Here is a 24,464-nt window from a genome sequence, read left to right as displayed (position 1 = left end):
ATGTCTTCCTCAGCTCCTCCGCAGGTGACGGCCATGCAGACATCTGGAGCCAATGGTTAGGGTTGCTTCTCCATGGGGGATCTGCATTCCACTGAGCTCTTTCATGTCCTCCTGTGCTGGTGGCGGAACATTCCACACTGCCCTGGATCTCCCTTCTCTCAACTCTATTCTCGACTCCTTGGTTAGAACTGGGAAATTCTCTCCAACAAAGCATTTGACATGCTGTCCAGTAGTCCTCCAAAGGTGCATACAGTCTGCTTCCTGTTTTCCAGTCTTTCTCCAGCCTTCCCTAGCCTTGCCTCTAGCACACCTCCCCCCTCCTGCCAGACACAGTCACTTGCTTTTGACCAGGAGGACAGTGTTCAGTGGCATTTCCTAAAACCCTTGATACCATGGACTGACAAATCCATGGCATAACCCCATTTTGTATGGGATAACTGGGGATCTACTGAGTTCTCACATCTCCTTTCCTTTCATTTAGATGATTTATCATTTATCTTCTTGTTTTGGGCATGATGGTTTGAGGGCTGTGAATCTGGTAACTATAGAGTCATGGACTGGAGCCAAGGTGTTCACTGTGAGTGAATGACAGGAAGGCCTTATTGTAATCATTTTCTGCTTGGTGATTTTGTTCTGGGTATGGAAACTGAATTTCCCCTTTTCTCATTGTCATCCTGTTTAGAGAAGAAGAAAGCCGATATCGTGTTCCTGCTGGACGGTTCCATCAATTTCCGGAGAGACAGTTTCCAGGAAGTGCTCCGTTTTGTGTCAGAAATTGTGGACACGGTTTATGAAGGGGGCGACTCCATCCAGGTGGGGCTGGTCCAATACAACTCTGACCCCACCGATGAGTTCTTCCTGAAGGACTTCCCCACCAAACAGCAGATTATTGATGCCATAAACAAGGTGGTCTACAAAGGGGGGAGGCACGCAAACACCAAGGTGGGCCTGGAGCACTTGCAGCTGAACCACTTCGTGCCCGAGGCAGGCAGCCGCCTGGACCAGAGGGTCCCACAGATCGCCTTTGTGATCACGGGGGGCAAGTCAGTGGAGGATGCTCAGGAGGCGAGCATGGCACTCACACAGAGAGGCGTCAAGGTGTTTGCGGTGGGCGTAAGGAACATCGACTCGGAGGAGGTTGGGAAGATAGCGTCCAACAGTGCCACGGCCTTCCGGGTGGGGAACGTCCAGGAGCTGTCGGAACTAAGCGAGCAGGTTTTGGAAACTCTGCACGACGCAATGCATGAGACCTTATGTCCAGGCGTGACTGACGTTTCCAAAGGTAACGGCCTTTAGGTGCATATATTCAATCCTGTCCTTTAGATGCCGGCAAGTTATCTGGTTGCCCAGATGCCCAGCGTTGGCCTCGGGTCTCCTGCAGCATCTGCTGCTTCTGGGACTGACTTACATCCACATGGTTGGGTCCTGGTTGTCACCTGCCTCTGTGATTGGATGTGTTTCCCAGATAGGAGTGGACATCTGTCTTTTCTTGCTCTTACCGGATTTACCCCTCCTCTCTCTGTTCAGTTCAGTCACTCAGTCGTGTCTGACTCTTTGCGACCCCATGAACCACAGCACACCAGGCCTCCCTGTCCATCACCAACTCCCTGAGTCCACCCAAACCCATGTCCGTTGAGACGGTGATGCCGTCCAACCATCTCATCCTGTCATCTCCTTCTCCTCCTGCCCTCAATCTTTCCCAGCATCAGGGTCTTTTCCAGTGAGTCAGCTCTTCATAATTCAGACTGATTGATGTCTATTTCAATTTGTAGGTTCCTTAGATTATTTGAGATCAGAGTGTTTGAATTCTCAAGTGTGTTTAATCTAAAGCAGACACTTGGGATGCATCTAGACACTGGCTGTATTCTGTGCTGGAGCTGATTAAGTCGCCAAAGCCAACATACTAAGATGCCAACGGTTTTGGTTCCTAAGAGTCAGCATGGATTTTCCCGGTGGGAGAGGCAGATCCAGTCGCTTCTCATAGCTCATTGCAGAAGCTCTCATCTTGCCCTTGAGCGAGCGTGGTGTCCCGGTCCCCGTCCCTCGCTGTGCCTGCACGTTGAAAGTGTCTCAGCATCTTGACTTTGAGCTCATGGCCTGCTTCTCCCTTTATAGCCTGTAACTTGGATGTGATTCTGGGCTTCGATGGTTCAGGAGATCAGAATGTCTTTGTGGCTCAGAAGGGCCTTGAGTCCAAGGTGGACGCCATCCTGAGGAGAATCAGTCAGATGCAGAAAATCAGCTGCAGTGGCAGCCAGCTGCCCACGGTACGGGTGTCCGTGGCAGCCCTCACGCCCTCGGGCCCCGTCGAGGCGTTTGACTTCGCTGAGTACCAGCCAGAGCTGTTTGAGAAGTTCCAGAACATGCGTGCCCAGCACCCCTATGTCCTCACTGCGGACACGCTGAAGCTCTACCAGAACAAGTTCCGGCAGGCCTCGGCGGACAACGTGAAGGTAAGGGCGGCCGCCTCATCTCTACTTCCTGTGTCATCTCTGGGTTTTACTGGGCAAGGGTCATACCCTGATGCCCCGAAGCACCCTACCCCCCAAACTGTTCTGTGGATGTTCTTCATGTTTGGTGGGGTTGGTGGTGCCTGCGTGTAAGAGTCCTTTATCATCAACTGAGCTGAAATGAAATATCTCTGTTTTACTAAAGTACTTAAAAAAAACAACAACTTGAAAATCAGTAATTAAGCTTGAATGAGTTGAATTTGTGACTAATGCATGTTTAATCATAGTCTTGCCCTTTAAATATGTTATGTTCTCTATTTGTATATAATTTTATCTCTCCTATGTTTGCAAACACACACACACACACACACACACACACACACACACACACACACACACACCCCAGTTCTCCAGGGCTGCCATAACATAGTTCCGCAGGTGGGGTGGCTTAAACAACAGAAATTTGTTTTCTCGCAGTCCCGGAGGCTGGAGGTCTGCGATCAGAGGGGAGGCAGGGTTGTCTCTTGGGGGGTCTCTAGCTGGGCTTGGGGACGGCGTTGTCTCTTCTGTCTGCGTGTGGTTCCCCCTCTGTGCCTGTGTCCCATCGCCTCTTCTTAGAAGGACACCAGTGATGTTGGGTGAGAGCCCACTCTGATGACCTCATTAACTTCATTGCCTCTTTGAAAGCCCTGTTGCCAAATACAGTCGCACTCTGCAGTGCTGAGGGTTAGGACTTCAAAATGTGAATTTCAGGGAGACACAGTCTAGCATGTGACACCCATGCACACGCCTCCCCCCACATGCATGTGAGAAGCTACATCCCCTAAAGAAGAGAATGAGATAACGTTTTTATTTCCATTGTTGCTTGTGCTTTTTAATAAATCAAGCCCTGCAACATACCCATTTATTTTATACCCCATTTATTGCACAGTATCAAGGAACTATGAATAGGGGATAATTGTTTTTCAACCTCAGCCCCCCGCTTCCTCCACCATGAGGTGAAGGATTTGAACTGGCTAATCTTCCTTGCAAGGGTCTGTGATGTTTCGTTTTAATTTCAGCTGGGTTTTCACCCATCTTTTATCTTCAGGTGGTCATTCATTTTACGGACGGAGTGGATGGGGATCTGGCCGATTTACAAAGAGCGTCAGAGGAACTCCGACAAGAAGGTGGGTTCTGGGGCTTTCTAAATGGGAGGCAGGTCCACTGCCGGGCTGGAGAGAAATGAGTTCGCTAACAGACCCTCTGGGGCAGTGGCTTGTCCTGGGGGACACCTCTTGGTCCTCTTTCAGCTGCCTGGGGCCATGGGATGAGCCAGCAAGTACCCCTCAGTTACACAGAACAAGTGCTGACACAGACTCCGTGGTGTCCTAGGCTCATTCACGTGGTACAACATTTACAAAGCTTGATGCTTCTGCAAAAGAACATGAAGTTTTGATTCATTTGGCTGTATCATATAAATTAGGAATTACTCTTCTAGCCAAATTATCTACTGTATTTTTGGTTTGCAGTTATCACAGCTCAAACATCCTATAATGTTTAGCAAAAGTTAAGTCGCTCAGCCGTGTCTGAGTCTTTGTGACCCCATGGACGGTAGCCTACCAGGCTCCTCTGTCTGTGGGATTTTCCAGGCAAGAGTACTGGAGTGGGCTGCCATTTCCTTCTCTAGGGAATCTTTCTAACCCAGGGATCCAACTGGGTCTCCTGCACTGCAGACAGACGCTTTACTGTCTGAGCCATCAGGGAAGCCGCGTTAAGCAAAGTTAACACAGAATAATGAAAGCGTACTTCCCAAATTTGATGTGACTGATTTGCAGTGATACCTGTTACCAGATGTACCATTTGATCATTTGCTTTGGAATTTGATAGCACTGGTGATCAAAAAAGTAAGTGTCAACATCAGAGGTTTAAGAAGAATTTATGGAAGCGTGACTTAGCTCAGGAATGTTCAGTTTATTAGCTTGCTTCTCCAGAGCAACGGGGAAGAAGCTCCTGTCATCTGATTTTGGAGGGGTGGGATTTCAGTTCGTCCCACAGCACATCCGTGTTAGGCAGGACCAGAACTTGAGAATTTATGTATGTCATACATAACAGTGTCTTTTTCTATGGTTACATCCATCAGTGTACTTTTTGATATCTTGGGAACAATTGCTCAGAGTCCAGAGTTCTAGTATTTCAACTCTGCAGAACAGCTAATAGTGTGATTACATGCGTTTCAGTTAAGGGTCAATTTTTATTTGTTTCATTATTTTTAATTGGAGGATAATTGTTTTACAGTGTTGTATAGGTTTCTGCCTTACAACAGCCCAAGATCAGTCATCAGTTCAGTCCAGTCGCTTAGTCGTGTCTGACTCTTTGCGACCCCATGAATTGCAGCACGCCAGGCCTCTCTGTCCATCACCAACTCCCGGAGTCTACCCAAACCCATGTCCATCGAGTCGGTGATGCCATCCAACCATCTCATCCTCCGTCATCCCCTTCTCCTCCTACCCCCAATCCTACCCAGCATTAGGGTCTTTTCCAATGAGTCAACCCTTCGCATGAGGTGCCCAAAGTATTGGAGTTTCAGCTTCAACATCAGTCCTTCCAATGAACACCCAGGATTGATCTCTTTTAGGATGGATTGATTGGATCTCCTTGCAGTCCAAGGGACTCTCAAGAGTCTTCTCCAACACCACAGTTCAAAAGCATCAATTCTTTGGCACTCAGCTTTCTTCACCGTCCAACTCTCACATCCATACATGACCACTGGAAAAACCATAGCCTTGACTAGACAGACTTTTGTTGGCAAAGTAATGTCTCTGCTTTTAAATATGCTATCTAGGTTGGCCATAACCTTCCTTCCAAGGAGTAAGCGTCTTTTCATTTCATGGCTGCAATCACCATCAGCAGTGATTTTGGAGCCCAAAAAAATAAAGTCTGACACTGTTTCCACTGTTTCCCCATCTATTTCCCATGAAGTGATGGGACCAGATGCCATGATCTTAGTTTTCCGAACGTTGAGCTTTAAGCCAACTTTTTCACTAAGATCAGTCATAGTTATATATATATTCCCTCCCTCTTGAACCTCCCTTTCCCTCCCCATCCACCCCTTTAGGTCATCACAGAGCGCCAGGTGGGGCTCCCTGTGTTACACAGCAGCTTCCCACTAGTTATTAATATCTATTTTACACATGATCGTGTATGTATACCAGAGCTACTTTCTCAATTCGTCACACCCTCTCCTTCCCTTGCTGTGTTTGTAAGTCCATTCTCTGTGTCTGTATGTCTCCATTCCTTCTCTGCAAATAGGTTCATCAGGGCCTTTTTTCTAGATGCCACATATGTGTGTTAACATATGATATCTGTTTTACTCTTTGTGACTTACTTCACTCTGTGTAACAGGCTCTAAGTTCATCCACCTCACTACAAAGCCAAATTTTTATACTGAAGTTTTCTTTAAAAAATAGAGGCGGGAGGAAAGCGCTGTGTTTCTTGAACACCCAGGTGCACAGTCTTAAGTGGGCCTGTCCCCGCAGGTGTCCAAGCGCTGATCTTGGTGGGCCTCGAACGCATTGCCAACTTGGAGCAGCTGATGCACCTGGAGTTCGGGCGAGGGTTCATGTACAACCGGCCCCTGAGGCTGAACTTGCTGGACCTAGACTACGAACTAGCCGAGCAGCTTGTGAGTGTTTTGTGTATCTGTATACATGTTGGTCTAGATACCGCAAGTCGGGGCATCTCAGGATAATGCAGCCCGTTATCACCAGGTGAGTGGAGGAGAGACTCCTGGGTGGGCACTTGAACTCATCTGATTCACTAGGGACCTGCTTTGTTGCCGTCACACGCGTCCTGGGAAGGGAGCTCTCTGAAGACTGGAAAGACGGCCACCTGGGAAACGGGTGTCTTGGCAGCTGTCACCTTACAGTGTTCTCTGCTCCTTTAACGAGACGTTTCTCCCTTTATACGATGGCTGAGAAGACAGGACATTGAGATTGGCCCTCTCCAAGCAGAAAACAGGGAAAACAAGAGTAGGCAGGAAAAGAAAGACCGTCTCTGGGTGGAAAGGGGCTTCTATTGCCTTCTCTTCTAGTTTCTTTTGTTGCCAACGAGGACAGACCATGAGGCTTCCTAATCCCCCTGAGTTCAGCCTCTCAGCTGGTGGGTTTAACTCCTGGGTTCGGGGTGAGGCTGGGGGCTTTGGGATGTGGGCCTGAGTGTTTAGCTCAGAGACTCCTTGGCAGAGGCAGCAGTGAACTGCAGGATTCACTGATTCTGCCCATTCCTTCCATCCTGCCTTCTTCCTAGGACCGGGGTTAGGATTTTTTTTTTTAGTGGATGGAGGTTAATAGACAAATCTGGGACATGGGAGAGCGTGAAAATTCTAGGAAATTCACTGCAAGCAAATGCACTGACCCTCATGAGTTCAGCAGGTGGAAATGTATCTTGGGTGTGCGCTTTCCCACACGAGGCCAGGGGCTGGGCTAGGAGGTCATGTCCAGGGTTTCTGATGATGTTGGAGGCCTTGGTGACCAGAGGTGGGGTGCTCGTAGCTCAGGCAGGGACCCCACCCCATGGCCACTCCCATGCCTTTTCTCTAGGCAAGTACCCTGTTCTGTGACTCTGCCCAGGGCTCAAGGAAAGACATATGGTCTTCTCTAAAACCTCCTTCCATCCTGGCCATCTGCAAGTGTTTCTTAGGCTTTGCTTTTTGCAGCTTAAAAATATCTATGTTATGATTAGCAACTGAAGCTTGAATATCTATTCTGGAAACTTTAGAAGTACGGCCCAGCCTTAGGTGACTTTATGAATAGGATGTATTATCTTTGGAGGCTCTTCAGACTCTGTGACATCCTGTAGCCTGCTGACGGCTAAGTCTTCGAGGAAATGCCACGGAGAGTGATGTCATCTCTTGCTGTGAATGCCACATTCCTCAGACGGCACACTTATGCTTTTTTCCTAGGCATTTACTGAGGGTTGAACTTTGCTTTTTGTCTTGGTAGGACAATATCGCCGAGAAAGCCTGCTGTGGGATTCCTTGCAAATGCTCTGGACAAAGAGGAGACCGAGGGCCCATAGGCAGCATCGGGCCAAAGGTGGGTGGTTTTACCCCCTTTTTCACCTGAGACTAGATTCAGAGCTGGCACTGCTCTGGCTCAGAGATTTCTCCGCTGTCACGGTGGGGAGATGCAGAGGAAGGCGCAGGAATAGCTGTGCTGTAGGACAGGGGGTCTGAGGGGCAGACCCTCCCCGTGTCTGCTCCCACCTCGCTGTCCGTCGGGTCAGTTCTGCACTGTTTACTTTACAAAACCATGTTGGGACCAGTAACATCATTGACCGGCAGCCTCACCACGACGGTCAGCAACGATTCTTTGCATTTGCTTCTGAGTTACAGGAAACACACAATATTTCTTGGTAGATCAAGAGCCTTAAAGATCCTGATAGAATAATTGCACTGAAATAATGTGTGGAAAGCTGTCAGGTTCAAGGGACACCTAACACGCGGCTCTACTGTGTGAAGGAGGATCAGGGAGATGCTTAAGTAGGAAACAAAGAAAACCACAGCTCTTAACTAAGGAACTGATGACTTTGTTCTAGGGCATTCCTGGAGAAGATGGCTACCGAGGTTATCCTGGTGATGAAGGTGGACCTGTAAGTCAACGTTGCTTTATTCCTTAAGTCTTTATTTCCTCCTTGCTCCTTACATGTTGGGACTGAATTGTGGGCTTCCTAATCTGTTTCATTTCCAATGTTTTCCACTGGGGAAGCATTAATTTCTAACTGTCTTAACGACTTGACTCAGATCTCTGCACTACGGGAACTGGTCTGATGCATGCGGGTATGAAGTGCAGGTCTTCACTTGTATTTCTTCACTTGTTCCATCTCAGAAACGAGACAGAGTGGCTTTGGAGACAGAGGGCCCCCAGGGATGCTGAACCCAGCATCTACCAAATTCAGATACCCAGGCGAGAGGAGGGGGGCTGGAGTGGGGTGCAGGGGAAACTTCGGCAGGATTGTAGGGGTGACACCCTTTGAAAGGAGTCTCCCCAAGGGCAGTTGGGTTATCAGGAGCCAAGGGGTCCAGTGGGGGTGGGTGGCATCTGCAGCAGAGTCTTTGGGAAGCAGAACCCGACCCAGAAGTGACTTGAGAGGTTTTGAGACTCGACAAGGCCCAGCCTTGGGATGGACATAGAGAGCTCCTGGTGGGGGTAGAGAGCCCCAGTGGGAGGACTGGAAGGTCCTCCCAGGAAGGACAAAGGTCTGGAAGGATTGGAAGCCACGGAGGCCCCATCAGCAGAGCTGGGTGTCAGCGCTGGGCCTGGACCTCACTGGAGAGCTGAAACCACAGACCTCACTGGGGAGCAGCCAGCCTGAGAGTCCTGCACGGGGCCCAGTCCTCACCAGACCCAGTGCCCCAAGGCCTGCTCGTCCTCTACCCACCAGGAGGTGCCCTCTCTGCTGCTGACTGCCCCAGTCCATCTCCCTCCGGGGCAGGGACCTGCAGGCTCCAGGCCCAGTGCAGGGAGGCTGGAGGCCCGCCTGGCACATCACCCATCAGCCCCACTAGTGCAGGCCCTCCTCAGGGATGCCCACTTAGGGGGCACACACGACAAGAAGTTCCAACCTGCAGATCCCCTCTGTGTCTCCCCACAGGGTGAGCGTGGTCCTCCTGGCGTGAACGGCACTCAAGGTTTCCAGGGCTGCCCCGGGCAGAGAGGAGTCAAGGTAGAGTGTGGGTGACCCTCAGTGTGGGGAGGGGACCCCTGCATCCCCGCACGTGTGCAGAAGGAGAGAGCCCCTCCCAGTGCCTGCTGGGGGGGAGGATGCCCACCTGGGTTCTCCGCTCAGCGCTGGGCAGCCAGTGGCCTCGCACAGAGGTGGCCCCGGGCCTGGCAGGCTCAGGAGCACAGGCCGCGTTGGGAAGGGACCTAGAGGTTGGAGAAACAAGTTACCTATGGCAATGTGAAGCAGCCAGCATGTACTGACCAGCACAGAGAGAACCTGGGCTGGGCAGAGAGAGGACCAGTGCCCAGAGTCTTTAGAGCCCCGGACCTGGGGGGGAGTGAGAGAAATGGGGGGTGGAAATTGGGAGAGGACTCCTGTACTGGAAGTTTCTGCATGTGAAATACTTGAATGAAGGGCAGATGAATCTTCTCCATTTGCTAGAGTTTGGGAGCCAATGTCAAGGGACCAGCCCCCACACTGCAGTGCTACGAAGGGGCCTCCTCGGAGCCTCTGCCCCTTGCCTGCAGTCCCCCGCTCCCAGGGGGGCCAACAACAGCCACATGCTCAGGTCCAGGCAGGTTAGCGTTATGGTCCCCTTGTGATGGAGAGAAAGCTATCCAAACAGATGAATCTCAAACACTGAACTTTTAGACCCCTCCCTTCAAGTTGGGGACGGGGAGGGGGCAGCCCTTAGCCTACTCTGGCCTCTACCCTCTCCAGCCTCCAGGAAGGAGCTCACATTCCTTCTTCCCTTCCCTTCCAGGGCTCTCGTGGATTCCCGGGAGAGAAGGTACTTCAGCTCAGTTTTCTTTGTATATTTAAAACTTTCCCAGTATTCTGCCAGATTTTGCACTCACTCATGCATCTTGTCCCCTGACAGGGTGAATTAGGAGAAATTGGACTGGACGGTCTTGATGGTGAAGATGTAAGTGAGTTTCCACTCTTAAGTTCAAACTGCGCTTGGGCTTGAAGATGCCGGTGACTAATCCATCAGTCTACGGTAGACATTGCGCCAGGAGTGACATTTTACTGTTGTCTTTGGCAGGGCGACAAAGGACTGCCCGGTACTTCTGGAGAGAAAGGGAGTCCAGGAAGAAGGGTAAGCATATGTCTGTAGTGTGGCTATCCTGGAAAAGCGACAAACATTTCACTCAGCGATGATTTCTTTTACTTGTGTATAAGACGGCTTCCTCTGGGCAGCCTTCCCTGACCTCCTCTTGGGGTACGTTCTTGGCATCTCCTAGGTCCCCTGTCAGTCATGATGTATTTACGTTGTCTTTTCTTGTTTGGAGAGTATGTCCCATGGGGCAAGACCTGAGTGTGTTTTGTTAAAATAAATCCGCAGAGCCTGGTACAGCGTGGGTCCCCGTAAGTTCTTGTGGGTTACCCGAAATGCTTGGAGGTAATTTTACCTCCGTGGCAAATGGGTAAACGGTAACACTGTTCAGTTTAAGATTTGTGATGGGAAGAGTGCAATTTTGAGGGTGAGATGAAAATGTGAGACTAATTCTCAGGCTCTGCTTGTGGTTTTTGTTTAGGGTGACAAAGGACCCAAAGGAGACAAAGGAGAGAGGGGTGATGTCGGGATCAGAGGCGACCCGGTAAGGGGAATTAACTCTTCATCACTGATACGAGACTTCAGTCTAGGGAAAGGGGGTGTGGGGAGAAGTGAATTGAAAGGAAGGATTTCACTGTTGAAACTGCTTTAAAGCATGCTGGCGAAATATGTGGTTTGTCCTTTTCTTAGAATTTTGTGGTGGCTGGAGGTGTCTCTGCTCTCTAACTGCAAGATAATTCTTTGCAAAGCCTCTCCTATTAAGACCCAAGAAGCTTCTCTAAAGTGTGGTCTCGGGACGCTTTGAGTTTGGGTTAGAGAAAGAGAAGAGTTTACAGCTTTTCCTGTTTTATGGGGCTATAAAACCTGTCAGCAAGTGACCACCGCTGGGCCAGCCTCTTGGGGTCCAGACAGGATGAGGCAAGCGTGAGCCTGGCCACTGCCCTCCCCAGGAGAAGGAACAAGGAGGAAGATCCATCACCCCCCGCCCCGAGTTTGGGGCTCAGAGCGATTGCTGACCCCACGGCAAGCTCTTTCGGGTGGGATGGGCATGACGCGAACGGGATGCGGCTGCAGTGACTGGGTTGCAGACTGTCACTGCTGTTTTCCTGGTCCCTGGCCCCCGCAGCAGTGGCTTTCTGTATGTGCATATGTGCATATAGAGTGCATGCGTGACTTATTCCCCGCCTGTGCTCCTTTCAGGGCAATTCAGGACAGGACAGCCAGCAGAGAGGAGCCAAAGGAGAGACCGGAGACATCGGCCCCATGGTACAGTGCTTTGTGCACCTAGACCCTCCCTGTGCTGCGGGCCCGGGAGACTCGCCTCACGCTGGGTCATCGCCAGCCCTGGGGGTCATGGACGGGGGCCTTAGGGCTGTGGGTGCACAAGGTCGAGGTCGGGAGCAGAGAGCCCCAGAAGCCAGCGTGCGTGCTTGAGAAGGGGTCTCCCAGGGGAACCCAAACAGCCCCTCCCAAGAGGTGCTTCTTCTGGGCAGAGTTTGTGCCCCCTAGATGTTTCCAGAAAGTGCGCGTCAAGCCAAAGCCTCGTGGGGGGCAGAGGGCACCCGTGTCTGAGGCACCCCTGGTGTGGGCGACCTGCCCACTCTGTATGCACCCCTGTCCCCCGGCGTCTTGGGGAGAATTTGAGGTGCACATTCTTCTTTGCGGAGAGTCTTACATCAGTTTTCTTTCCCATGCCAGGGTCTCCCTGGGAGAGATGGGGTGCCTGGAGGGCCTGGAGAACCCGGGAAAAGCGTGAGTGTCTCTTGGGGCTTGGCGGGGCTTTGCAGTATTTACCTAACTCTGCCAGACTTCCTACTCAGAGCTACTGAGCAACGTTTTATTTCGGGAATTAAGGGATTTTGGAAACCACCTGTTGCTGCTTCTACATACCCTTTGTCATTACCATCTACTCTCGACCCACTCCCAGTCTGCTTCCCTCCCCTTCCAAAACAGACCAAAGTGTTAAGCCAGTCAGTAGTGTCTGTCTTTTTGTGACCCCATGGACTGTAGCCTGCCAGGCCCCTCTGTCCATGGGATTCTCCAGACAAGAAAGAATCTCCCACTGGAGTGGGTTGCCATGCCCTTCTCCAAAACAAACCAAACAGATACTTTAAAAAGTAATATTTTTGCTGCTTTCGAATATTCAGCCAGGCTTTATCCCACTGAATAATTAAAAAATCCAAACAGAAATACAGAAAGAGTGAGGGGATTAGGGGCAGGGAGGCAGACGGGGTGTATGTTTATTTTGTTTGATAATTGTTTGTTGTTCTTCCGCTGCTGTAAGTCAAGCAGTGAAACCAGAGCCAGTTTTCCAGTGAAATGCTTCTCACAGTTGCTTTTCCAAGACATTTCAGAAATGCCTGTTCAGACTGCTCGCTGCCTCGTCTTTGTCTTGTTGAAGAATTGCTGAGGTCAAAGGGGGATGGATGATCATTGGGAAGCCATTTGAATGCTTCCAGGGCCCAGGGGGTACATGGAGCTCGGACCCCTAGCTGGGAGAAGATGGTCCAGAAGCTTGTGAATCATTCGTCAGTTCAGGGTGCTGGTGGGTGCCCAAGACAGGTGTTTGCTCAGCATCTCGCTGCGGGGAGGGTTGAGACCGGGACCCCCCAGCTGTGTCCCAGGGACAGTCATACTGTGGGATCTGCAGCTGGATCTTCCAAGGATGTGTGCTGACGGTGGCTTTTAAAAGAAATGACAAGATTCGACTCTTACCTGTAAGCAGATGATACGCTATGGGCGTCACCTTACTTTTAACATTCAGAAGAAAACTTAAATTTTGAAAACTGCTCTCTTCAAAGTCCTGAGTATAATTTTGGAGTAATATTGCTGAACTGTACAATGGAAAGCAATGAGGAAACACTCCACGGTCATGCTGTACAGCTTTGTGAACAGAGCCAAAACTTGTTTGCATGATGAGCGTAGAATTCAGTTGCATTTCTAAGCGTGGGTAGGAACTCGGGGTTTGAGTTCAGTGTGGTCACGTTGGGACTTCTGCTAGGAGCTCGCCGAGTCAGGCTCACGCCGAGATGAGAGGTATCCTTCCCTGGGCCGCCTCCCGTCCTGTGTGGCCCGAGCACAGGTGACCTCTGGTCACCCTGCGGGATGACTCTGTGAGGAGTGAGCAGATTTCTGCCCTGTGGAGGCATGGCCTGGCTGCCCCTCTCCACCTGTCCATGCTTCATCCCTAGAAGGAGGCCCGGGACTTCATTAGAGAAGCTGCCATTGCAGTGAGTCACGGCAGAGCGGTGGCCCCGGAAGATCCCTGGGCTGGTCCAGGGGGCGGTGGATGTGGTTCTTGGATTGATGAAGCAGATGGGTCATGCCTGTCACAGGCTGGCTGATGACAGGCTCCGGAATGCCACCTCCTAACCTCGCAAAGAGGTATCCAGGATGGGTGCCCACCCCAAACCTTTTCCACCAAAGAGGAAGGAATCATGAGGTGGGACTTACAGGAGTACTCACAAGTGCACCCACGTTTATTTGAACTAAGGTTCGCTTCTGGAGCATCGGGGAAGATGCTGCCAAGTCTTGAGCCCAAACCGAGACAGCCGGGCTTTTAGGTCGACGCACAAGCACTCCAGACACTTTACTTAACCGAGTGTGTGTTATAGTTGGCCGGGACAGTGTGGAGAGTCTGGGGCTTCCTTCAGTTATAATTGCCATCTTACCTCTCCCTCCAGTTAGGAAAATGCAAGAAAAATAGCCAGGTCGGCATTCCTGTTTTCTTGAAACTGGCTGGGGCCCTGTAGCCCAAGGACGCCTTGTTTTGCTCGGCAGGTCTGAAGTCATTCTCAGATCTTCCATTTGAATGATTGATGGGGGCAGCGTGGGAGCACAGATCTCCCTAGGGGAGGCCGGGGAGACAGGGGTCGCCTCGTTAGAGTTTCCCACGGGCCGGTAGACATAGCGTCTGGCTCCCAGCGGGAGTGGTGAAGGTGCCCAGCCTCCCACAGCCTCCCTGCCTCCCCTTCACAGTTTGTGTGCTTTCTCCCCAGGGTGGCTTTGGCCGAAGGGGACCAGCAGGTGCTAAGGTAAAGCCTCTCAGTCACTGTCTCCTTGATGTCATCACCACATAACTCACAGGGGGCTCCCCGGGGCTGGCCCCCCCGTCCCACCCAGAAATTAAGAAGGACTCTCTCTTTCACCATCAAGGCTTGTGGCTCCAACAGCAGCTTTCCTACCATCTCCTTGAATTTAGCCTTTTCTGCAAAGGCTTGGGAAAATCTTGATGACACAGTGAGAATGATTATCAAGATGAAAGTGGCCGTGGGGTCGGGGGGTGGGGGAGAAGGGACGGGGAAGAGGCAGGAGGCCGTGTCCTGGGCATCTCCTGCCAGGGACACGCCCGCTTACTGGTCTCGGCGGCTCTGCCCCTCAGCTGTCTCTGCGAGACAGGTGTGGGCTGAAATAGCTTCATGTCATGAAGTCATCTTGAGGAAAAGGTGAGAGGAGGGGGCAATCGATTCTAAGGGTGCCAAGTGGCAACTGGCTCCACGTGTCCAATGTCCCTCCCTGGAGCTGTGGTGTCACTTCTGACCCCCGGAACAGCTGGGACAGTTCCCCGCGCCCTCCTCCAGATGTGACCGGAGCACAGATGGCTGACCTCTCCCTGCCTCTTCTCTCCTCTCAAAGGGCAACCAGGGCGGCCCCGGCCAGCAGGGCTCTGTGGGAGAGCAGGGGACCAGAGGCGCACAGGTCAGTACCCCGGCGTGCCTGCCTGTCTTGTGATACGTTCCCAGATGTCTTGTTGTTGTTGTTTAGTAGCTAAGTTGTGTCCAACTCTTTGCGACCCCATGGACTGTGGCCCCCCAGGCTCCTCTGTCCATGGGATTCTCCAGGCGAGGATACTGGAGTGTGTTTCCACTGCCTCCTCCAGGGGAATCTTCCCTACCTAGAGATCAAACTTGCACCTCCTGCATTGGCAGGCAGATTCTTTACCACTGAGCCACGTCTTACCGTGTATTTTTTTCTAAATTGAGGTGACAGTCAGTTATACAAAATTGAACACAAAATTTAATCTTTTGAAGGGGCACTGAGAGCGTTCCCAGCGTTGCCCAAGCAGCATCTCTATCTGGTTTCAAAACATGGCTATTGTCCCTCAGGGAGACACTGAGACACTGCCTGTTAAGCAGTCATGCCGCTCCCCCCAGCTCCTGGCAACCACTAATTTCCTTTCTGTCTTGGTGGATTGGCATCTTCTGAACCTTTTATATGAATGGAAGCATTTACCAGGTGGCCTTTTGTATCTGGCGTCCTTCACTTAACGTCACGTGTTTGAGGTTGATCCACACTGTAGCCTCGCCAGGGTGCCGTTGCTTCCCGTGCAGAGTAACAGCCCATTGTGTGGATCCTGTGGTGGCCGTGGTGGGTCACCTCCACGCAGCACTTACGTGGGCGTCTTACTTTTTCAGGGTCCGCCTGGTCCCACCGGTCCTCCAGGCCTGATTGGTGAACAGGGCATTCCTGGACCTCGGGTAAGTCCGTCTCGATCCCTCTTTCGCTGAACGGCTAGCATGGATAGTCTGTGTTTCTGGGATGGTGGGACAGTAGACAGACCCCTCAGCCTGACACTTTCGCAACACAGACCTCAGTTCTCACAGTAACTGGCTCGTCTGCCCTGAGGAAGTTAGAGACCGTTTTTCTTGGTGCTCCATGGGCTAAGTCTCAGTGGACATAGGACGGGTGGGTGGTGAGCAAAGGAAGGACGGGTCTCACTGCAGAAGTCTTAGGGTGGATCTCAGGAAGTCAGATGAATCTGCTAAGGTGCTCAGATGACATTGTACTGCTTCATATCTGGCCCCTGGAAATTGTTTCTGTGGTTCGATATTCTGTGTAAGGAAATTCCCCTACCCTTAAGTTTGACGTGGAAGATGGTCCTTAAACTCGCCACCCCTGCAAACATCAGCATCTGTCTCAGCTGTTAGCGATGATGAGCGGAAGTGAGCTGGTGTGGCCGAGAAGGGCCCAGGTACCCTCACACTCCTCACTTTGGTGTCCCTGGGGTCTGCTGTGATGCTGAGGGAGCCATCCTACTGTTGTTACAGAAAACAGTTATGACTAATAAACTGGCAAAGAACTGACCCGAGGCTAGATAAATGCACAGAAGTGCTTTACAGGGGCAGCAGGCACTTCGTGAGAACCACTGTTTGCTTGGGAAGTCTTTCCTCAACTTGAAATCTGATAGATACCTATTTTTAAAGTGTATGTGTTTTTTTTCCTAATGTGTATTTAAGCTCTGATTAGTCACGACTTTTTTGATGTTGCAGAGGTGAGGTGAAACTCTGCCAATAGCCAGCAATACAAACAGCCGTCACCGTCTGGATTTGCTGGGCCCGGCGGGGTCATTTCTGGGCTCTGTGGGCTGCCCTGCATCTTAAGAGCTGTGTCCCTTTGCTGATCTAGTCTCTCACTCGATGTTTGAGTGTGTATAGATTTCCACACCTGTAAAATCAGCTGCTTGTGGGGAAGTGTGGAAAGTGAGAGGAGCAAATGGCATATACATCCGGGTGTTTGTCCCTCGTCGGTAACTCAGGAGGTGAACATTAATTCCTGGGATGTGTGCACGCGTGAGAAAAGAGGTCATGCTCATATTTTATATTGGCACAAGCCCTCTCCATGCACGTTTGCATGGGGGCCTCCAGGGCTGGAAGTGGCAGCGGGCTGCAGGTTCTGACCTCCATGCAGGGGCAGGGTGCGGGCTGCAGGAGGCAGGATTTGGACCCTTTGGCTTTGGAGGGTTGGGAGTCTCACTGCTTCTCTCCCCTCCTCCTGCTCTAGGGAAGCGGGGGAACTGCAGGTGTTCCTGGAGAACGCGGCAGAACCGGGCCCCTGGGAAGAAAGGTTTGTCTGGACAAGGGCAACGCGTGTTTCTGGAGGCCAGGCTGCCCCCCCCGCTCCCACCAGACACCACGTCACGGCTCCCTCGTCTGTCAGTCTGTCCAGCTGCTTGGTGTGCACAACCTTCTCCTCCCCTCTGGTCTCTTACACCCGGCCTCCCCTGCGACAGCAGCTGGGCGGGGGGATCACCATCCCCGCCTCGAGGGTGTGAACGGGCTGTGAGCAGTGGGTTGGTGTGTATTCACGTAGCTAGGACACCAGCCACTCCTGGCCTGCCGCATCTTTCCGAGCCCGGGCTCATGAGGACGGTTCAGGCAGCCCAGGGCACATCGGCAGCCCCCAGGACTGCCTCCTGATGCACCAAGTGTTCTCCAGATGGGCCAGCAGCCTCGCTGGCCACATGCAGCTGGTCCAGGGGCCCCAGAGCCCAGCGGCTTTGGGTAACAGCAGCTTGCTGGATGCAGGCTGATGGTCCGCAAGCCCCGGGAAAAACTGCTGTCCTTCGTCCGAGATGCAGCATTTCTCAGGGAGAGCAGTGAGTTCTGGCGACTCAGCCTCACCTCTCTGCCCTGGGTGGGGCCTCGGGGTTTCACTGCTGAGTCCACGTTGCCCTGTTTCCTGTGCCTTCCTCTCTCTCCTCCCTGGCAGCCTGTCCCCTTGCTGTGATGATGGAAAGAACAAGCATATAAGCCTGCCTGGATTCTCTTCCAGGAGTTCACGCATGAGCCCTGCAATGTAAAAACTCACTAACATCAAAATCTAAAAGGTGAAGTTAGCAGCTTGCGGTAGCCTACCAGTGACACCACCCAGAGCAAGCGCGGGTCCTGAAACCACAGTTTGAGTCGTCCCAGACCTGGCATCTCAGCCTTGTTTCTCATGTCTAGGGTGAGCCCGGAGATCCAGGACCTAAGGGGAGCATTGGGAACCGGGGTCCTCGTGGGGAGACGGTAAGATCGCCGTGTGCACAGGGCCCTGGCTGCTGCTGACTCTGCTGAGATGCTCGGGGAGCAGGGAGCTGGGTCTTGGGCTGGGCTGGGCTGGGCTTTGTCATTGTCGCTTGGTTTGATTCCACACAGAGACAGCTTGATAGCTTCTGCTTATGTTACTGGGGATGTGATTGAAAATAGTGAAACTTGGTGCTTATGAGTTTCAAAATACTTCTTATTTCATTGGAGGGGTAGTGAATAAAGGCAGTTTTTCTAGATTTTTTTTCCTGAGGAGTGAATGTGGTGGTGTATTGACCCTCGAACCACCGTCATTTCAGGTCTTGCAAATGCTTTTTAAGTCCGGCTAGATGGAGCTTTTCTGTAATGAAATAAATGTCTTTGGTTTAAAATGGAGTGAGCTTTGGTGAGATCTCAGTTCAGATTGAAACAGTTTGTTTTGAATGAGATATGAAAGTGAAAGTGTTAGCTGCTCACTCCTGTCCGACTCTTTGCGATCCCATGGACTGTAGCCTGCCAGGCTCCTCTAGCCGTAGAATTATCCAGGCAAGAAGACTGTAGTGGGTTGCCGTTTCCTTCTCCAGGGGATCGAACCCAGGTCTTCTGCATTGGCAGCCAGGTTCTTTACCGTCTGAGCCACCAGGGAAGGAATGAGATATTCCAGAATGGAAATTCTTACTTTGAGAATTCATTTAAAAGATATTTAAAAATCCTCTAACTTCTCACTTACAATAATGCTGTAACATACATTTCTATCTAGGAAAAAAAAATATCTCCAGTATGTTGGGAAGTTTCCTAAGATGAGTTATGACACCTAAGTACTATATACATGGGCTAGGTTGATCTGACCCGTGATCCCGAAGCTTGAAAATACTTTTCTTGTGTTTGTAATTTCTCTATAGTGAATGGCAGTTTAAAAATCCATTGCTATTACTTAGTCTTAGAAGCAGAGGGGGAAAAAAGTCAAACTTTAAAATCTACTCAAACCATTGGAAGAAATCTCTTCCTGATTCTGTTTCTGTTAATTTGGGGCAACAACGCTTTAGCTGTTTAAAACTGTTAAGTTAACTAAGGAGCATGTTCTGTGTGTGTTTTAGAGATATTACTGTATATTTCATGTACATCCTTCTGATCCTTTTGAAATAATGAAGTATCCAGTTTGGAGAGACCCCCCCCAGGAGAGAGTGATAGGGACAAATTTCTGAGTACAGGGAAACGGGTTTTGGGAAGAAAAGAAATCTAGAGGCGTGACCTGGAAGGAAGGTGAGGGGCACCCAGGAGAGGGGAGCAGGGGCTGAGCCAAGAAGACTCAGGAAGGTATAGATTGAGCCCCATGTTCTTTCTCTGAAGTAGAATCAAAGACTCATGGGGCTTCCCTGGTGGCTCAGTGGTAAAGAATTTGCTTGCCAATGTAGGAGATTCCTGGGTTGGGAAGATCCCCTGGGAAGGAAATGGTATTCCTTCCTGGGAAATCCCATGGACAGAGAAGCCTGGTGGGCTACAATCTGTGGAGTCGAAAAAAGAGTCAGACACGACTTAGCAACTAAACCAACAACAACAAAGACTCATAGATCCATAGGTCGAGGTAACCTTCAAGATGCTATCAAATCTAACATTCTCTGGCTCCATGACTCTGATTCTACATCCAAACAGCATCGTTGCCAATAGCTTGTAGCAGTTTTTTACATTATAGTCCACGAAGCTCACCCACCTATAGACACGGTCTAGTTTGCATTGAAGGATGGGTAGGTATAGGAACTTTTCCCTGAACTGTACCTTATCTGATGCACTGCTCAGGGCTTTAGACAAAGAAGGTCATGGAGTGCCTGACATGGGCTCCTGCAGTAAAGCTGTCTTTCTACTCTTTCAGGGAGATGATGGGCGAGATGGAGTTGGCAGTGAAGGACGCGGAGGCAAGAAAGTATGTGTCTGCTGAGAAGTCTTGAACTTCTGACATGTTGTAGTTCTAAAGATGTATCTCTCAAAATTTAATTGTAATATGGTGAACTTTTTCTCTTGCTGACTTTTCTGCTTGAGAATAATTTATGTTAGATGACTTTAAGTTGGGACCCAAATATTGAGTCATTTATCTATCTTTCATAGGGAGAAAGAGGATTCCCTGGATACCCAGGTCCGAAGGTAAGCATTCCCCTAGTGGGTAAACATCTTCATTGTTTTGAATGAGTCTGATGGGACCATGGCTGAAGGTCGCCATATCTTGGGTCTAGTCATGGATCAGACATGAACAGAGTGACCCTGGGAAAGACTCAACTTCTTTAAGACCCTCCCTCATCAGTCAGATGAAGATGACAATATGCACTTGAGGTGGTGCTTGTGAGGATTAAATGAAATGCAATCAGATAGAAACCTTAAGGTGCTATAATCTATATAAGGCTGTCATTAATGTGAATTCTGAGTTCAATAAGCTTAGACCAAATCTGTACTGGTAACTCCGTGGAAAAGTCCATCAAAGTCCAGCCAAACCCATTTGGCTGCCCTGGGAAGTGTGGTTCGGAGGTCCCCAGGGACCTTCAGCTGGACTTGCCACTCTGGAGCTTAATGTGCTGCTTCCTGGCTGTCTTCCTAGGGCAATCCTGGTGAGCCAGGGACAGATGGACCACCAGGACCCAAAGGCATCAGAGGCCGAAGGGTAAGTTTGCCTGCCCTTGGCTGAAGGTGGAGAACCAGAACCTTTGTGGCAGCAGGCCTGAACACTGAAGACTCCATTGCTTCTTTCAAAGTTACCCTTCTTCACTTGTAACCCGACTGGAGATTGTAGGGGTGGGAGGAGAGGAATCCTAACCCTAGACTGACGTCCTCCTGACCCCCTGCAGTTGTGTCAGTGCTGTCTTCCTTTGGTTCTGCTCCCCTTGCAGGGAGGTCTGGAGGGCCCCCTCCTCTGATACATCTTGAGAGTCACTAGTCCACAGTCCACTCCATGCATGGCACCAGGGGACTCAAGTCTCAGAATGAGTGACATTGAAAGTCTGTGTGGACACAGTCGGTCATGCCTGCTGGATGTTGCAGACAGGATTTCATTAATGCACGAAGTGCTTACCAGGGTTCCAGGCTAGGGTTGAGCAAGGCTGAGACCATGTAGTCCCCGTCTCCACATTGTGATAAGACTCCTCTTTCTTAAGCTACTTTTTGTTGTGTATTTTTCTCCCTAGTAGATGTTTACTCATCCTCTTAAGATTGCACTGAGTCTTGAGTTAGCAATTTGTGACCTAGAAACAGGTAAAGGCTTCTAACAGGTATTCTTAGCTTAAAATACAGTTAGATTCATCACAATTATCCTGTTAATTTGCTCAGTGAGGACATTCAAACCAGATCATTTACTGCTCATGATGGAGTTTGAAAACATTGGATTGGTTCTCTACACTCGAAGAGTGAGCTAATGATTTGTCAGTTACTGATTTCTTACACATCCATAGTGGTCTTATTAAAGGTTCTCAGGCCAGCATCTTCTCCCCTTGACCTGCCAGAGAACAGAGTTTGGGGAGATGCACTCTGTTTTGTTAGGGCCACTTGTCCCTACACTGAAGGTCTCTTGAAAGGAGAGAGTCCTCTTGGTGATGGGGGACGTTGGACAAGATCATATCTACCATCCCAACTGTAGCAACTGAGAATTCTCCATTTTCTGTCACAACTGAGCCATGTTTATTCTGCTTCCAGGGAAACTCAGGACCTCCAGGGATACCTGGACAGAAGGGAGACCCCGGTTACCCAGGGCCATCTGTAAGTACCTACCCATCCCCAGTCAAGCTGCCTGAGGGCTGGGAGCCTTACACATGGGCCTTGAAAACTTCCCACTATCTCTTTTCCTTATGAACGAGTTGTCTGCCTTTTTGTTGTTTATTTGCTTTTTAACCAGTTCCCTTTTGATATCACAATGAAGAAAAGACTTTTTGAATTTTAGAGCACCAAGACAATGGTAAAGCAAGTTTCATGCGAAATTCTGTAATCCAGGGTGTATTGCAAGTTGCCTTTAAAATGTCCTAGTGTAGGTTTTGAGGTTTGTGTAGACGGCAAAGAAAAGTAAGCGCCTCTGAATACTCCTGGATTTGCATCTTGAGGAGGGCGTTTAGTATAGATCGCAGTTTGGTGGGGACTCCCTTTGGGCTATAAAATCCCCAAGGGATTCATATGAAACCCCACTAGTGACCTGCCACCTGGAACCATGAGGGTGCCTTTCTCCAGCCCTTACACATCCGTCATTACAAATGACTTTGTTTCCTTGCTTGAGTTTCTCCCTGTACTGTCTCCTAACATTGAAATTGATGAGGTTCAAAGAAGAGTGGGGAAGATGACGCAGGAAGGAAGGTAATTCCTGGAAGGACATGTTAAAAGGCTGGGCTGGTTGAACCCAGGAGAAGAAGGCAGAGTCAGGGGTTTAACTGAGGGGAGCCTTTAACGGGTGATGGTCAGTCCAGTGAGGGGGAGGCGAGCAGGCGCAGCTGGACGGAAAGATGCTGGCTAGCCCGCCAGAGGACGGCCTGACCCTCGGCAGCCACACGCTGGGAGGAGATGTTGAGGGCAGCCGTGGGTGTATCCTGGGGGTGGAATCCAGCCAGGATGCTCGGACCTGGAGCCTCAAAGTAGCTCTGCTGACTCCCGGGTGTCCCTCCTGCGACCAGACGTAGGGAGCCCAGGGGTGGAGTGGGGGGAAAGGCAGATCTTTTCTCCTGGGAGAAGTGGCGTTTAGACTCAAGCTCAAATGTGTGGTTTACACTGATTTATGGTGAGCATCCTGGTTTCCAGGGTGTGGGGCTGTTAACCTCAACTGGAGATACGTCTGTCTCTCTTTTGCTCCTGGAGCAGTTAAGTCAAATTTAGAGGGAAAGCCTGTGAACGATCAAGGCCAGCCAGGGACCACCTCACTTCCTCTGTCGTACGTCTGTGGGCCCCGGACTCTGCCTCTGCGGGACGCTCCACACCCGCACGTGTGCGAGGTCTCAGCCGCCCGTCCTTGTTTTCTTGTTTTGCAGGGTTACAAAGGCAGCAGAGGCGACTCAATGGACGTAAGTGGCATGCCTGCTGCCTGAGCCCTTGCCCTGTGAGCCTCCTGTCCGCCCTCTTATATCTTCTCTCCTTTCCTTTTTCAGCAATGTGCGCTGGTCCAGAGCATCAAAGATAAATGCCGTAAGTACGCTATTTTCTGCCGTCTGCACCGTGCTTTTATTCTTGCGTGTGGACTCTGTACCTGGTGGACGTGGCTTTCACGCTCCTCTGTTCTTTTCCAGCTTGCTGTTACGGTAAGTTGTTTCGATGACTGGACTTCCTTCTGAGGGAAGCAGAGACCCCTTGTCTGGTAAGTAGTGTGTCTGTGAACCGCCCCCACTTCCCACAGGGCCCCTGGAGTGCCCTGTCTTCCCGACGGAGCTGGCCTTCGCCTTGGACACCTCCGAGGGGGTCACTCCGGACACGTTCAGCCGGATGAGGGAAGTCGTCCTCAAGATTCTGGATGACCTGACCATCGCCGAGAGCAACTGCCCACGGGGGGCCCGTGTGGCCGTGGTCACCTACAACAATGAGGTCACCACGGAGATCCGCTTTGCTGACTCCAAGAAGAAATCTGTCCTCCTGGACAAAATCAAGAACCTGCAGGTGTCGCTGACCTCCAAGCAGCAGAGCCTGGAAACCGCCATGTCCTTTGTGGCCAGAAACACGTTTAAGCGGGTGCGGAGTGGGTTCCTGATGAGGAAGGTGGCGGTGTTCTTCAGCAATAAGCCCACGAGGGCGTCCCCGCAGCTCCGGGAGGCTGTGCTCAAGCTCTCAGATGCCGGGATCACACCCTTGTTCCTCACAAGCCAGGAGGACCGGCAGCTGATTAACGCCCTCCAGGTCTGTGTTCCGGGCATCTTGGGCTCTGAGAAGGCACTCGGGCATATCCGTGCCCAAATCTGGGACTGGTTTGCACCCCATAGCTTCTCAAAGCATCTAGATAAGGCTGGTGTCCCTGCTGGGATTTCTAGAACAGCCTGATGGCTCTGGCGCTAGTGGGACATCCCAGTGCCTGTGACTTATTCCCACCATGTCCCTCCTTGAATCTTGGAAGAGATGCTCCCAGGCTGACCCTGGGAGCTCTCCCTCCCCTAGGGAGGTTCTCCAGACATCAGCGAGCCAGCCCCCAGACTGCATCCCTGTTCAGGCATTTTTCAGCCAGGCTGCCATCTAACAATTAAACAAATCATTTAAACAAAGTACAAGAAAGCTTTAGCTTCCGCCTGTGAAGCAGCCAAGTACTCCCTTGTCATTTGCTTAAATAACTTGTATAATTATTATAATGATATATATATAAAATAATTGATTAATGAATCAATTAATCTTTGCTCAATGCTGATTCTGGTTGTGCTGTCCAGGATGGGTGGGTGATGATCAAGAAGGGAAACAGCAGGACCAGGATCTTGGCTCTAGTTTTAGTTCAGTCACCTTCTGGCTTCAAGTCACTGAAAGTAACATGGCCCT

The 24,464-nt window shown here is 50.7% G+C and overlaps 1 protein-coding gene and 1 long non-coding RNA gene across 4 annotated transcripts in view; one reads left to right on the top strand and one right to left on the bottom strand.

Moving 5' to 3' along the window:
- Positions 1-24,464, top strand: part of COL6A3 (collagen type VI alpha 3 chain) — a 103,715-nt gene that overhangs the window by 56,366 nt on the left and 22,885 nt on the right. For both annotated transcript variants that reach the window (XM_081491113.1, XM_081491114.1), the window contains 26 exons: positions 683-1,282; positions 2,116-2,453; positions 3,541-3,619; positions 5,969-6,114; positions 7,433-7,525; positions 8,028-8,081; positions 9,084-9,155; positions 9,919-9,945; positions 10,036-10,080; positions 10,201-10,254; positions 10,694-10,756; positions 11,413-11,478; positions 11,911-11,964; positions 14,211-14,246; positions 14,848-14,910; positions 15,627-15,689; positions 16,993-17,055; positions 17,937-17,999; positions 19,867-19,917; positions 20,100-20,135; positions 20,584-20,646; positions 21,672-21,734; positions 22,985-23,017; positions 23,102-23,138; positions 23,240-23,251; positions 23,347-23,840. In XM_081491113.1, coding sequence (XP_081347239.1) covers positions 683-1,282; positions 2,116-2,453; positions 3,541-3,619; positions 5,969-6,114; positions 7,433-7,525; positions 8,028-8,081; positions 9,084-9,155; positions 9,919-9,945; positions 10,036-10,080; positions 10,201-10,254; positions 10,694-10,756; positions 11,413-11,478; positions 11,911-11,964; positions 14,211-14,246; positions 14,848-14,910; positions 15,627-15,689; positions 16,993-17,055; positions 17,937-17,999; positions 19,867-19,917; positions 20,100-20,135; positions 20,584-20,646; positions 21,672-21,734; positions 22,985-23,017; positions 23,102-23,138; positions 23,240-23,251; positions 23,347-23,840 — 2,768 coding nt within the window. The remainder of the gene's footprint in view (positions 1-682; positions 1,283-2,115; positions 2,454-3,540; positions 3,620-5,968; positions 6,115-7,432; positions 7,526-8,027; positions 8,082-9,083; positions 9,156-9,918; positions 9,946-10,035; positions 10,081-10,200; positions 10,255-10,693; positions 10,757-11,412; positions 11,479-11,910; positions 11,965-14,210; positions 14,247-14,847; positions 14,911-15,626; positions 15,690-16,992; positions 17,056-17,936; positions 18,000-19,866; positions 19,918-20,099; positions 20,136-20,583; positions 20,647-21,671; positions 21,735-22,984; positions 23,018-23,101; positions 23,139-23,239; positions 23,252-23,346; positions 23,841-24,464) is intronic.
- On the bottom strand, positions 12,336-23,444 carry LOC145506451 (uncharacterized). 2 transcript variants are annotated; one of them, XR_014053940.1, is made up of 2 exons: positions 19,773-21,964; positions 12,336-14,059 (listed from the first exon to the last, which is right to left on the bottom strand). It is a non-coding gene; the product is annotated as an uncharacterized LOC145506451 (long non-coding RNA). The 2 variants fall into 2 exon arrangements; XR_014053938.1 differs by lacking the exon at positions 12,336-14,059 and adding an exon at positions 18,196-18,357 and having other exon boundaries at positions 19,773-23,444.

This window comes from Giraffa tippelskirchi, chromosome 5 (assembly GCF_054371585.1).
Source record: "Giraffa tippelskirchi isolate mGirTip1 chromosome 5, T2T-mGirTip1v1.2.pri, whole genome shotgun sequence".
NCBI classification, from domain to species: domain Eukaryota; kingdom Metazoa; phylum Chordata; class Mammalia; order Artiodactyla; family Giraffidae; genus Giraffa; species Giraffa tippelskirchi.
The sequence above is the reverse complement of the archived record's forward strand: the minus strand, read 5'-3'. Positions and strand labels throughout refer to the sequence as shown.